This window comes from Vicugna pacos, chromosome 4 (genome assembly GCF_048564905.1).
Source record: "Vicugna pacos chromosome 4, VicPac4, whole genome shotgun sequence".
Taxonomy (NCBI): Eukaryota; Metazoa; Chordata; class Mammalia; order Artiodactyla; family Camelidae; genus Vicugna; species Vicugna pacos.
The window spans coordinates 78599336-78611514 of NC_132990.1; the positions used below are offsets into that span (position 1 = coordinate 78599336).

General features: G+C 64.5%; 1 protein-coding gene across 2 annotated transcripts in view; it reads left to right on the plus strand.

Annotated features, from left to right (window-relative positions):
- Positions 1-4664: 4664 nt before the first annotated feature.
- Positions 4665-12179, plus strand: part of RXRA (retinoid X receptor alpha) — a 95778-nt gene continuing 88263 nt past the window's right edge. Inside the window, exon 1 of one of the 2 annotated variants that reach the window (XM_072960511.1) lies at positions 4665-4820. In XM_072960511.1, the coding sequence (XP_072816612.1) occupies positions 4793-4820 (28 nt within the window). In that variant the 5' untranslated portion in view covers positions 4665-4792. The remainder of the gene's footprint in view (positions 4821-12179) is intronic. The other variant, XM_072960512.1, reaches the window with a different exon arrangement.

Sequence of the window (12179 nt, forward strand, 5' to 3'; positions counted from 1 at the left end):
TGGGTGTGCAGGGCCGGCTGTCCCCCAGGGCCAGGTGCTGCCCACAGGCAGGAGCAGTCAAGGTACTGCAGGGATGCAGAAGCCATTCTTTCCCCACGGCGTCCCCTCCCTTCTCCTCCCCACTAAGCAGAACAGCCTGGAGGCCCAGTGTGGACCAGCAGCTTTCCTGACTTCCCCTAGACAATGGAGAGACAGGGCAGGACCTGGGGGGACCTCAGGTGAGTCCCTGCCTCTCTGGGCTTCATCCCCACCTCCCAGCTTGAGTCATCTGTCACCACGGGCAGAGTGTCACCCCCAAAGGAGCCACAGGGGTGATGAGAAAGTACTCGCTGGTCTGGGGCACTGCGGATAGGCTGGAATGCCTAAGGCCCCGCTCCGCTTGATGGGGGCCAAGGGCCCCGAACCCCTGTGAAATCCTGCTGGTCACCAGCTCAGGACCACATGGACCCTCCCTTGGGGGAAAGAACTGGAAGCAGCCAAAGCGCCCCTTGGTGCCCCGGGAACTGCTGGGAGTCGTCTGCCCAGACGCCAGTCTCGGGGGCCCCAGGCTGGCGGACACCAGCCTTTAAAAATATTATTCACCGAGCGATTCTGAAGACTGTTTACAAGACTAAGCGGAGACAGGCGCATGGAACAGGCCAAAGTACCTTAAAAAGCATCCTTCAGCGGGGGAAAAAAAGCCCCAAACAAAAAACAAAACCCTCTCAGATCCCGGCTTGTAAATAGGTGGATATTACTATAAAAATATTTTTGGCTGCAGAAGCACATGGCAGGGAGGCTGGGGGCGGTTTTTTCCATGGTTAGCTTGGACTTGGTGACTCCAAATGGGGCAGCCACCGTCCCAGGCGGTGTCCTGTGGGATCATTTGCACCAAAGAGCCCCAGGTCGAGGGGAGAGTGAGAAACAGAAATAACAAGCAGCAAGCATACTTTCCACCAGGGAGCCCGGGGGTTCGCTTCCCTCTGCGGCTGGGCTCCCCTCGCAGTCCGAGCCCCCCTGCCCCTTGCCGCTCCACCCCCGCCCCCTGCAGATGGGAAGGTGAGGCTGAGGGCAGCTCAGCATCAGCAGCCACTGAGGCTGGATTTGAGGCAGGTCTGCAGGGCTCGGGACCCCGTGCTCACTCCACCGTCCACGCGGTCTCCCAGGGCCCCGGGGGAGGCTGGCGCTGCGGGACGCCTTCACCGGCCTCTCTCAGGCCTGGCCCGGGGGGAGGAACCCACGCGGAAATCTGCCTCTGTGTGTGGCGCCCTGTCTCCAGGCCCCAACAATTCCAAAGGGAGTCTCGAGTTTTCTGTGGCAAGGGGCAAGGGGCTGGGGGAGGGGTGGGGAGCCCAGGGTGGCGGACGGCCCGCTCTCGTGGGCAGGTGACTTCAGATGCTTCAGCCCAACCTTGGAGGCTTCCAGAACCAGCTTTCCCACAAGGGTCTGGCGTGTTCCGACCTGCCTGCCGAGCGGGCTGTTCCCCCAACGTGCTGGCTGCCTCCCACCTCCGGGCCACTGCTCCTGCTGGGCCTTCTGCCTGGAGTGCCCTCAGCCTTGTCTCGACCTGATGGAAACCTCCCTCCTTCAAAATGCAACTCAGGAACAGCTGTGCCCAGAAGACATCCCGGCCCTCAGGTCACTGTCCCTAACACTTCCGGTCTGCCCAGCACCCTCCACGTCAAACAACAGCTCCTTGTGGGTGTGTCTTGGCTCCCTTTCTGGCTGGGGCTCTCAGAGGGCCTAGTTCACCTCCTCACAATAATAGTGATACAGACATAGAAAACAAAGTCTGGTTATCAAAGGGGAAAGGGGTGGGGGGATAAACTAGGAGTTTGGGATTAACACATACACTTCACTGTATATAAAATAAACAACAAGGACTTACTGGACAGTACAGGAAACTATATTCAATACCTTGTAATAACCTGCAATAAAGCAGAATCTGAAAAAGAGTATATGTATGTACCAATGAATCATTTTGCTATACACCTGAAACAAACACAACATTGTAAATCTCCTCTACTTCAATAAAAATTAAAAAACAGTGGTAACAGTAGTGGTAGTGACTATCACTTCCTGAGCTCCTCCTCCTTGGGGCCAGACTCTCCTGGCATTATCTCACCTCGTCATCTGCGTGACTCAGCGGGAGGGTGTGGCCATGCCCCTTTTACAGATGAGGAGACCGAGGCACAGGGAAGGGAGTGGACTGGTCAGGCCACCCGGCTGGCGAGAGGAAGAGCTGGTATCCACCTGAGTACCTAGGCTGAGCACAGCAGCTGGCCCCTGGGAAGAGTGCCACAAATGTTTGTTGAATGAATGACCGATCCATGGCACTGGAAGCAGGGGGCATTCACGTTGCTCTTGCCCCTCACCCACCCCATGCTCACCCTCTCTGTCTAGAGACCCAGCAGGAGGCAGTGCTGACCTCGGCTCGCTGGGGGCGGGAGCTGTGCAGCCTCACACCCTCAGGGGCCCAAAGGCTCCAAGCATGGGCCTTGGGTTCAAGTGCTGGCTTCATCCTCACTCCAGGGGGACCCGTCCGCCATGTCACCTCTCCCAGCCTCGTCGCCCTCATGAGTCAGGCAGGCTAGCAGTGCCCACTGCAGTGTGTTGTCGGAGGGGACAAGCAGAGAAGCGGGTGGGCGGTCCTGGGTGCTCTCTTCCGGGCCACTCGTGACCAGCAGGGCCCCCCAAGGGGCAAGGGCATCTGGCCTCTTTGTCTCTAGTGGGATTGGCAAGGTCTGATGCAGGTCGGGAGGAGGACAGGCCAGGAGGATGGGGTTCAGACGGGCCACCAACTGTGCACATGGCCAGGGGCATGCCAGGGGGGATGGAGGCAGGCCTGAGAACCGGGGCTGGCACACGGCTCGCACACCATACGTGTCAGCACCGCTGTTTGCTCTTTTTCATCCTTTTCCTGCGTGCTTGCCCGCCTCCAGCCCCGGCAGAAGGAAATCAGTTTTAGAAGCGGGTGGCTGTGCTGCGTGAACTGGGGGAGTGGGTTTATTGTGATGACAGATGTGGACCACAGTTAAACAGGCTGCTGGCTGGAGGGAGGGGCAGGGACTGGACAGCGTGGGGGGGGCAGACGGCAGGGCACCCGGGATCTCGAGGGGGATGGGGAGCACGGATCAAGCAGAAGCTGGGGGGAAGTACAAGCCTGGGCCGTGGCCTGCGGCTGTGTTGGGGGAGGGAGGGCTCCCTGGCAAGCACTTGCCTGGGGCTCGTGCCCCAAGTGGCTCAAGGGCCTCTCTCCTGGACAGGTCTCAGTGGCCTTGGTGGGATCGTTTCTGGCCGTCCACTGGGAGGTGGTCCTGTTACTCCCCTATTCCACAGAGGGGAACGTGAAGCCCAGAAGGGTGGTGAGGCTTGCTCGAGGACACACAGGTGGCAGTGGGCACCGTGCAGTAGGACTCTCTTTTGTCTCTGAGCAGCGGTGATGACCATCTACACTCAGGCATCACCTCCTTATCAGAGGCCCCTGACCCAGGCCCACCATGTGCAGCCCCTCTGCCGCCCACAGCCTGGGTCTAGCAGGGCGAGGTGCGGTGAGGAAGGAGGCGCAGTGCTGGGTCAGCCTGCCTCGGGGGTGACACCTCAGCCTGGGCTGTGCCTGCTCAGGATGCTCGGCTCTGCGCAGGTGACTCACACCAGGACCCCGACTCCAAACACCCAAGCCGTCCGGGGCGGGGGTGCCTTTCCTTTTGCTTTTGAACAAACAAACCATGAATTGAAAAGTCAGGGCAGAGAACTATCCAAGACATAAAAATAGACCCGGGCCACAAAGTCAGCGCCCAACTCGGCAGCCCGTCCTCGGCCTGGTGTCTCTAAGGAAGGCTCCCACAAGCCGGGGCTGCAGTGCAGCAGCAGCGTGAGCGCCCCTTCCCCTTGGGCCTGCGGCCAGTCCGTGCGGGCGGGGCTGGGGGTGCCCCTCGGCCTCTGCTTGCCCTTAGGCGTGAAGGTGGGGGGCCGACTGGGGGCTCCAGGAAAAAAAACACTCCTCCTCCCCCGACGGAGCCGAGCCTGTGCCCCCGCGTCAGGGCTCACGGCCTCTCCGGGCCTCAGTTTCCCCACATGAGGGCCGGGGTGGACGCGCAGCGCGGCTGGCCGCTTTGTGTGGCCGCCCAGACAATGGCCCGGCCGCGCAGTCCGGCTCTCCTCCGCCTGCTCCGCCGGGCGGTTTTTTTGGGGCAGGCCAGAGAGGGAATTGTGCTCCCACCCCGCCCGCCCGCGCCCCCCCGCGCCGCCGCCCCCTCCCCCGCCGCCCCCGCGCGGCTCCCGGGAACCCCTGGCGGAGGGAAACTTGCAAGTTTGCGCCGCGCTCGCTCGCCTGCAACTCGGCGGCCCGGCGGGCTGGCGGAGGGGGGCGCGCTCCGGGCGGGCGGGGGGAGAGGCGGGGGGTGTGCGCGGGGGGGGGCGGCGGGGGCGGCGCGCTCCGGGCGGGCGGGGGACCGGCGGGGGGTGCGCTCCTGGCGGGCGGGGCTGGGCGGGCGCGCAGGCCGGGCGGGCGGCGGCGCTGCGCCGAGTCCGCGCCCGTCGCGGGCCCCCCGCCGCCCCCCCGCCGTCGCCGCAGCGGTCGGAGCGGGGCGCGGGCGCGCGCGGCGGGGGCGCGGGCGCGGGCGCGCGGCGGCGGCGCGCAGCACAAGTAGTTTACATTGTTGGGCGACTTTTGCAACAACTCGCCGCGCCGCGGCCTCCGCGCGCCGCCGCCGCCGCCGCCGCCGCCGCCGGCTCCCGCCGCCCGGGCCCGGCCGGCCGCGCCGGGGGCCGCCGCGCTCGCCCGCCCTCCCGCCGCGAGGTCGCCGCAGACATGGACACCAAACATTTCCTGCCGCTCGGTAAGTGCTCGCGGGCGGCGGCGGGGGCGGCGGCGGCGGGGCGCGTTCCCGGCGCGCGCTGGGGCCCCGGCCCGCCCCGCTCGGCCCCGCGCCCCCCTTCGGCCCGCGCGGAGTTGGGGCGCGGGGCAGGATCGGGTGGGCCGGGCAACTTTTCCCGGGGCGGCTGGGCCGGGTGGGGGCGAGGGCGGCGGGAGGCCCCCGGCCCGAGCCGGGCCGCCGACTTGGTGGCAGAGCGGGACTGGGCAGCGGGCCGGCGGCAGGGCCTGGGGGGTTGCGGGTCGGCTGGACCGGGGGGCTCCTGCCGCCGCCCCGGCAGCTCCTCGCGCCCTTGGCCCCCAGGCGCTCGGCTCAGCCGGGCGGCGCAACTTGTGCGCTTCCAGCCTCCGGCCGCCCTGGCATCGGGACGGCCCCTGCGCCGCCGCCCGGGCTGCGGAGTCCAGCAGGCCGCCGGCCCTGGAACACTCGGGACCCCTCCTCCCCGAAAGCAGCTCACGCGCGGGTGGCCAGTCACCAAGGGGCCTTACAGCCGGGAACATGAAGCCTGGGAAGGACCCATTCCAGAAATGGGGCCCCTCTCTCTGGCACATCCGACTGTTCTCTGGGGCTGGCCCTACTCTTAGGGGAGGACGTCCCAGAAGCACGGAGGGTCAGTGTCCCTGTCCTTCGGCTGCCATCCCGGCCAGTGGCTTGCCTGCCCCACACTGCCCTCCAACTCCAGGCCTGGACCCGCGGAGGAGGAGGAGGAGGAGGAGGAGGAGGAGGAGGAGGAGGAGGAAGGAGCACGGCCAGGTGCCCCCAGCCGCTGTCCTCCCTAGGGTTTGGGAGCCAGTAAGCGGCAGGAGAGGGGGGAGGGTGTGGGGAGACTTTATAAATGAGCCCCGGGAAGGATATTAATTTGGTGGTGGGGCCGGCAGCCAGGCTGTCAGCCTGGGTGAAGGATTTGTGCTGAATGGAAATTAAAACAGCTGATTATGAATGAAACCCGAGGTCTGTTGCCCCTCCTGCCTGCCCACCCCACTGTAGCCTAGGGTGCAGATTGGCCACTCGGTTGGTGACCAGAACACATCACAGCTGCAAGGACGTTTGGTGAGATTGGGAGATGGAGGGGAGCCGCTTGGAGCTGGCCCCCTGGATGTCTGGGCCAGGGCCTGAGCACCCTGGGGCACGCTTACAGAGGGGCACATGGCAGGGTGACTGGGATGGGGTTCCAAGTTTGTCAAATGTAAGGACTCCTTCCCTGACTGTACAACGGAGACCTCTGCAGGTGCCAAGCGGAGCGCGCTCCTTCCTCCCCAGAGCCCCCAGGTTGGGCACTCATGCCCATTTTGCAGATGAGAAAACTGGCTGGGAAAGATTGAAGCCACAGGCTACAAAGTGATGAAGTTTGGATTTGAACCCCCAGCCCGAAGTGCCTGTGTATGTGTGTGTTTGTGTGTGTGTGGAGCAGAAATGAAAATCTGTGACTCGCCACTGCCAGGCCTGACGTGGAGCTGGTGGGACCCTGTGTGGGGCAACAGCGTGTCCTTTCCCCCATTCAAGCTTTGCACACTTGTGTGCTCTCTCTCACACACACACACACAGCTAGATTCTCTGGGAGGATCCCTTTGGAGCAGGAATGCTCAGTTCTGTCTCTGCGCCCCTCCCTGCCCCCGATGAGGCAGGGCCATGGCTGGGTTCTTGGAGCCGGACAGGTCCCTGTCCCTGATAACCTGGGAGGGTCCTGGGAGTCGGCCCATAGAGGGCCCGGGCCATCGGGTGGCTGTGCTGGAGTCCCCACGTAGAGGAAAGGCAGTGCCCCAGGAACCTGGATGGGGGTCGTTGGAGGCGGGGTCGTGTCCTCCCTCCCACTGAAAGGAGGCTCAGGGGCTTCTCTCTGAACCAGCCTGTGGCCTCCCAGGCAGCCCATGCCCCAGGCCTGAGTGGAGGAGAGCCCTGGGCTCTGATTACACTTTATTTTTTTCTAAGCGTGTGACCAGCTCTGAAGTCTAGTGGAGTTGAAGGTCCATTTAAGCGGCTACTTGCCTAAGCCCTTTTGTCAACACGGCCTAATCCGTTGTGGGGGGTGAGTGTCAGAGGGCCTGGCTTGTCCAAGCCGGCGGCCCAGGGTGGACCTGGAGCTGCCCCTTGCGTTTTCTGTCCGCTTTCCAGGCCTTGGGTGGAGGACCTCCTCCTTCCTGCGCCCACTGCCCCAGGGCTTGGTGGGCCTGGGCGCTTGCTCCCCACCGCTGGGGAGTCTCCTGGCTGCTCAGCCACCCGGTGGAGGCGGGGACGAGCCCAAGGCGCAGAACTGGAGGAGGAGGAACTTGCCCAAGGCAGCCCCCGCACCCTGCCCCTGCCGCTCGGCACCCCGGCCCGTTGTGGGTGGGGGTCTGCGCTGGCGGGGGTCCGGACGACAGGACTGAAGGGCTGAGCCTGTAGAGAAAGTCCCAAGATCTCAGACCCCAGGCCCCTGGCTGCTCGCAGCCCATTTGCCAGGGGAGGCATGAGGGGGCCAGTAGCAGAGCAGTAGGCCCAGTGGCCATCCTCTGGGCGGCTCTTGGGGACCTGGGTGAGCTTAGAGCCCTGGTGAGGGGCGTCTGGTAACATCAGAGCCCTTGGGACCCAAAATAGAGCACATTCCGGGGCCTCCCGAAATAACAGGGTCACATGACTCTCTGGAGGCCGGGCCTGGAGGCCGGGCTTGGAGTTGGGCCCGCCGAGGCAGTCCTGTCTTGGCCTGGGCACTGTGGACTGTTGGGGCGTTTGTTTTGGTAAACTCCAGAGGGGGCTCTCTTTGTTGATGGGGGAAGTGTCAGGGTGAGAAAAACAGCCCTCAGATGGGCCTGGCTGTGGCCGTGGCCGTGGGCTTGCTGGCCTGAGTCCTTGCCCGGGGTTGGACGCCTGTCTGCTGTGCCTGGGCTCGCTATGCAGCCCTGACCCACTCTGCCCAAACACGAGTGGGACGAGCTGGGGATCCCCAGGAAGGGCCACGGGGGGAAGGGCCAGGCAGCTCTGAGCTGGGGCTTGGCGGAGCTGAGCGGGCAGCCCTCCTGCTCCCCGCTCCACCAGCCCTTCCAGCTGTGCCTGTCCTTCAGGGCCTGCGGGGAACTACGCCTCCTCCAGGAGGCCCTCTGCGTGCCTTCTCCCTGCCCCTGCCCCACCCCTGCTGTGGCTTTGGGGGTGGGGTTTGACTGGTGATCTCTGTCTCCTTTCCTGGTTGTGGAATTACTGTGTGGCACACAATGGGTGTTTGGGGTAGCCCCCTGTCTGGCAGGGCTGAGTCTGCATGCCATGGACGCTGGCATCCCGAGAGGGCCCTTCGGTGAGTTGAGGTTGGACAGACTTATGCTGCACAGAAGGTGGTGTGGGCTGGGGGTGAAGGCCCCAAACGCTGCCTAGGGCCAGTGGAGGTAACCTGCGGAGTTGTGTTTTGTTGGATCCTGTGGGTTCTTTCCACAGTCGGCATATTTCAGGGTCGTGGTCCCCAGTCTCAGGGCCGTGCTTCACGGGAAGAGGGCTCCTGGGCTTAACTCACCTGCTCTCTGTAGGACAGAGCAGAGGCACTGAGCTGGCTCAGGACAAGGCCTGCCCCTCCTTCCCTTCTCCACCCATCCCTAATTTGCCCAAGCTTGTTGTTTATGGCTGCCTCTGGTGGCCAGGGCCTTGAGGTCTCCCATTCACTGGTCTCTTCTCACGGGAACTGACCATTGACAGGGCCAGGGATGGGCAGGAGTCAGGGCCCTGCAGAGCCTGTGTGTCTGGACTCAGGGCCTGGGTGGCTGGTGGGGCTGGTGTCCATCTGGGGCTCACCTTTGAGACCTTTGTCCCAATGCTCGCTATGCAGGTGTTTCCTGGATGCTCTGGATGGGTCAGGGTAGAGGGCCAGCCTCACCCCCCCTGCTTCCCCCACCTGCACAGTTACATTTTATAAGGTGCAGATCTACCTTCTCCTTCCTCTCCCCCTCCCCCTACATTCAGGCCCCTTTGTCACTTCCTCCCCCCACCGGCTCTCTCTAGAATGAGCTGGCCACTCCTGGGGGGACCCCAGGAGCTGCACCTTTGGTGTGGGCTGGTGGTCAGGCCACTGGGAATCGAGTCCTCTGTCCCTGTTTGTGTGTGTGGCCTGCCTGCCGGCCTCTCAGAGCCTGACCGTCCACCTGTAAGGTGGACGCCTGGATTGGTTCCTTCACAGTGCTGGGGAAGGCAGCCCATCTTGTCAGAGGGGCGTGTCTACCTGATGATCCATCTTCAGAGTTGAGGCCTGTGGCCAGAGCATCCCTGTGTCCCCCGCCTGGGTCAAGTGGAGCCCAGTTCTCGAATGTTGGACCAAAACAGGGCCACAAAGCAGAGAAGATGGCTGGTGCCGTCAAGCCTGCAGAGTGGATGTCGGGAAGAGGGCTGCCCCCGGCCCTGCCTTCCGCTCTGCGTGAGCACTGATGTGGCCCCTGATCTGGGCGCCCTGACCCCTGTGGGGTCCCTGCTATGTGCGCCCTGCCCAAGGCCCGCGGGAGGCAGGTGGGGCGGGGGGCTCGCACGCCCACCCGAGCCCGGTGCGAGATGTTCCGAGCAGTCGCGCCCCGGCGCCTCACAGACGGGGAAATTGCACCCTAGAGTTACAAAGCAATTGTCTAGCTCAGCAGACGAATGAGCGTGAAATGGAGCAGAAAGCAGCTAAAGAAAATTGGCCCAGGACGTTGCAGGGGAGAGCAGGGTGCACACGCGCGTGTCGGGCCCGGGGCGTGCCCGCTCCCGCGTCCAGACCTGCTGCCTCCCTCGCGGGCCTGCAGCTGGGCCCTGCCTGCGCTCCGCCCGGCGCTGTCTGTTGCTTGTCCCTACGTCTGCGTGTCCTCTCGTCCCGGAGGCCTGTGTCCCTGTGTCCCTGCGCGTGGAGCCGGCGAGCCAGGTGGCCGCTCAGGTCCTGATTTCTGTGGTGTCCAGATTCCAGGTGGGTCTCTTGGTCCCTGCCTGTCCTGTTTTTCTAAATCTCTCCCGAATTGTCCACGGCCCTATGCTGCCTCTGCGGGGACACGATGGCTCCTTCCGCTGGGTGCTCGCTGTGGACCTGGGACTTGATTTCTGGGACCTGGTGAGGGCCTCATGGGGACAGCCCAGCGAGTGGGTAGGAAGACCGGCCTACTGTGAGGCCCGCCACAGCCTTTGCACCGCGCGGCACCTCTGGGCTGTCCAGCCTGCTTTTTCTCAGCAAATTGCTTTCCCACTGTGCCCCCGACCCCCTGATCCTCAGGTGGCATCTTCCGAAGCCATTCGCCTGGCGGGGGGGGCTGGGTGTGCACCCTGTCGTGGCTCCCTGGGACTCTGTTACACGTGCATCTCAGGCCCTCGGGTGAGTGTTTTGTTCTGGGAGACTCGGGGGCAGGGGGAGCTTCCTTGTGTGTGTTCTGTCCCCAGTCACTCCTTGAAGGCCGTCTGGGGAGTGGAGACCCTCATCTTCCTCCAGGGTTGTCCTTGGCTGGGGTGGGGCGGGGCCAGGCTGTTGATATGCTGGAAAACCGTGGATTGGGTCAGCAGCCAGAGGTGCAGCCTGAGGACCCCTGAGGCCTGGCGCCCCCTCATCCCGCCCGGATGGAGCTGGCGGGCGGCGAATTCCTGAGGGACCCGGTCTGGGGAGGCTGGGTGAGGACAGCCACACCCGGTCCCCAGGGCAGGGCGGGGCCTTGCTTATCTCTGTGTTCCCCGTCCTGAGTGTGTGCACACGCACACATGCGTGCACAGGCATGTGACTACACATGCACACGCACACAGGTGCACACACGGGTACGCACAAGCATGTGTACCTGGGCACGCACAGCCACGCGTGCATGCGCTCACCACGCGCATGTACTCGTGCACGGGCCTGGCCCGGCTGGTGCTTCTGACAGTCTCGAGGCTCTTCCGTAGCAGGACTCAGGCCTGCTGGCGGCTCCGTGCACCCGGTGCCTCGGGCACTCCCGCTGGCCTGCGCCTGCTGCCCCGCGGAGGTGGGCGTGAGCCCTGGAGGTGGTGCAGGCTTCCTGCTGGAGCCGGTTCTGGCGTGGACTCTGAAGGAAAGGCGGGATTGCAACAGGTGGGGGGAGGGTCCCCGGGAGAGGGTCAGCTGAGACAGAGGCCCAGAGGCCTGGCCCCGAGGCCGGTGTGGCTGGGGCTGGGAGAGGAGGTCCTTTGTGAGGGGGCTGGAGAGACCGGCGGCCAGCCGGGGCCGCGGGGTCCGGTGTGCACCATTGGAACGGGGCCTCCAGCTCTGTGTGGAGGCTGGGCTGGAGGACGAAGGGTCCTCGGTGGGCTTGGAGCCCAACGTGGCCGGTGCTCCTGTGAGTGGGCCCTGGCTGGGTCACTCAGTGCGGTAGCCTGGGCTGGGGGCTGGGACTCCAGATGGCTTCCTGGGAAGTCGGGCTAGGCTGCTGGGACCCTGGGCTGGGGAGCGCTACCTTTCCTGAGTGCGGGGCTGGGGCAGGAGCCCTCGGTTTCCTCCTGCCGCCTCTCCCCTTCCTGGTCCTGGGGCCCCTAGCCTGTCCCTGGGGACATGCTCTCCACCTCAGGTGCACCCCGCACATGAACTGAGACGCCCCAGGGCCTGGCGTGCCAGTGGCTTCAGCGACGTGGCCTGGGGTGTCTGGGAAAGGTGATGGAACAGCCTGGAGATCGAGGGGGCCTGAGCCCAGTCCTGGAAGGACGTGTCTGAGCAGAGCACCAAATGAAGCTGGGGGATGGGCTGTCCTTGGGCAGCAGGGTGACTGGGCCTCCTGGGGGGCAGGGCAGGGACTCGAGGGCCAAGATGGGGACCAGCCCTGGGTGCTGGGGAAATGGGATACTGAAGGCCTTTGGTGGGCTGGAGCCACTGAGGCCCTTGATGTGAACTGATACCTCGGGGTCCTCCCTCCTGAGATGGTCACGGCTGGCCCGTGGCTCTGAGTTCCTGAGCCAGGTGCTGTCAGCACTGTCAGCTGCGGCTGGGGACGCAAGGGGAGCCCTTGGTCTGCTTCCTGGGGGCCCAGAGCCTGGCCCTGGCCTCCCTGTGCCTCTGTGGGCCCATCTGAGCAGTAGTGGTTTCTAGCTGTGCCCCGGTTTCCCTGGTCGTGCCCAGGGTGCCGGCGTGAAGGGTCCCTGCAGAGGCTGCGGCAGCCCTGAGCCCGGAGCCTCCGGCACGGAGGGCAGGGGGCAAGGGCAGAGCGAGCTGGGCCCGGGCCAGCCGTGAGTGAATCCTGCAGCGGCCGTGGATGAACCCCGCGGAGCTCAAAGCCGGCCGGGTGTGGCGGCCGGGCTGTAACGAGGTTACTGATTCAACAGGCTTCCCTGTGCTGCCGCCCTGAACCAGGGAGGCTGGGAGCCCCGGGGAGGGATCTAAGTAGCCCATAATTGGCCAATTTAGCTTAAGTGTCCGCA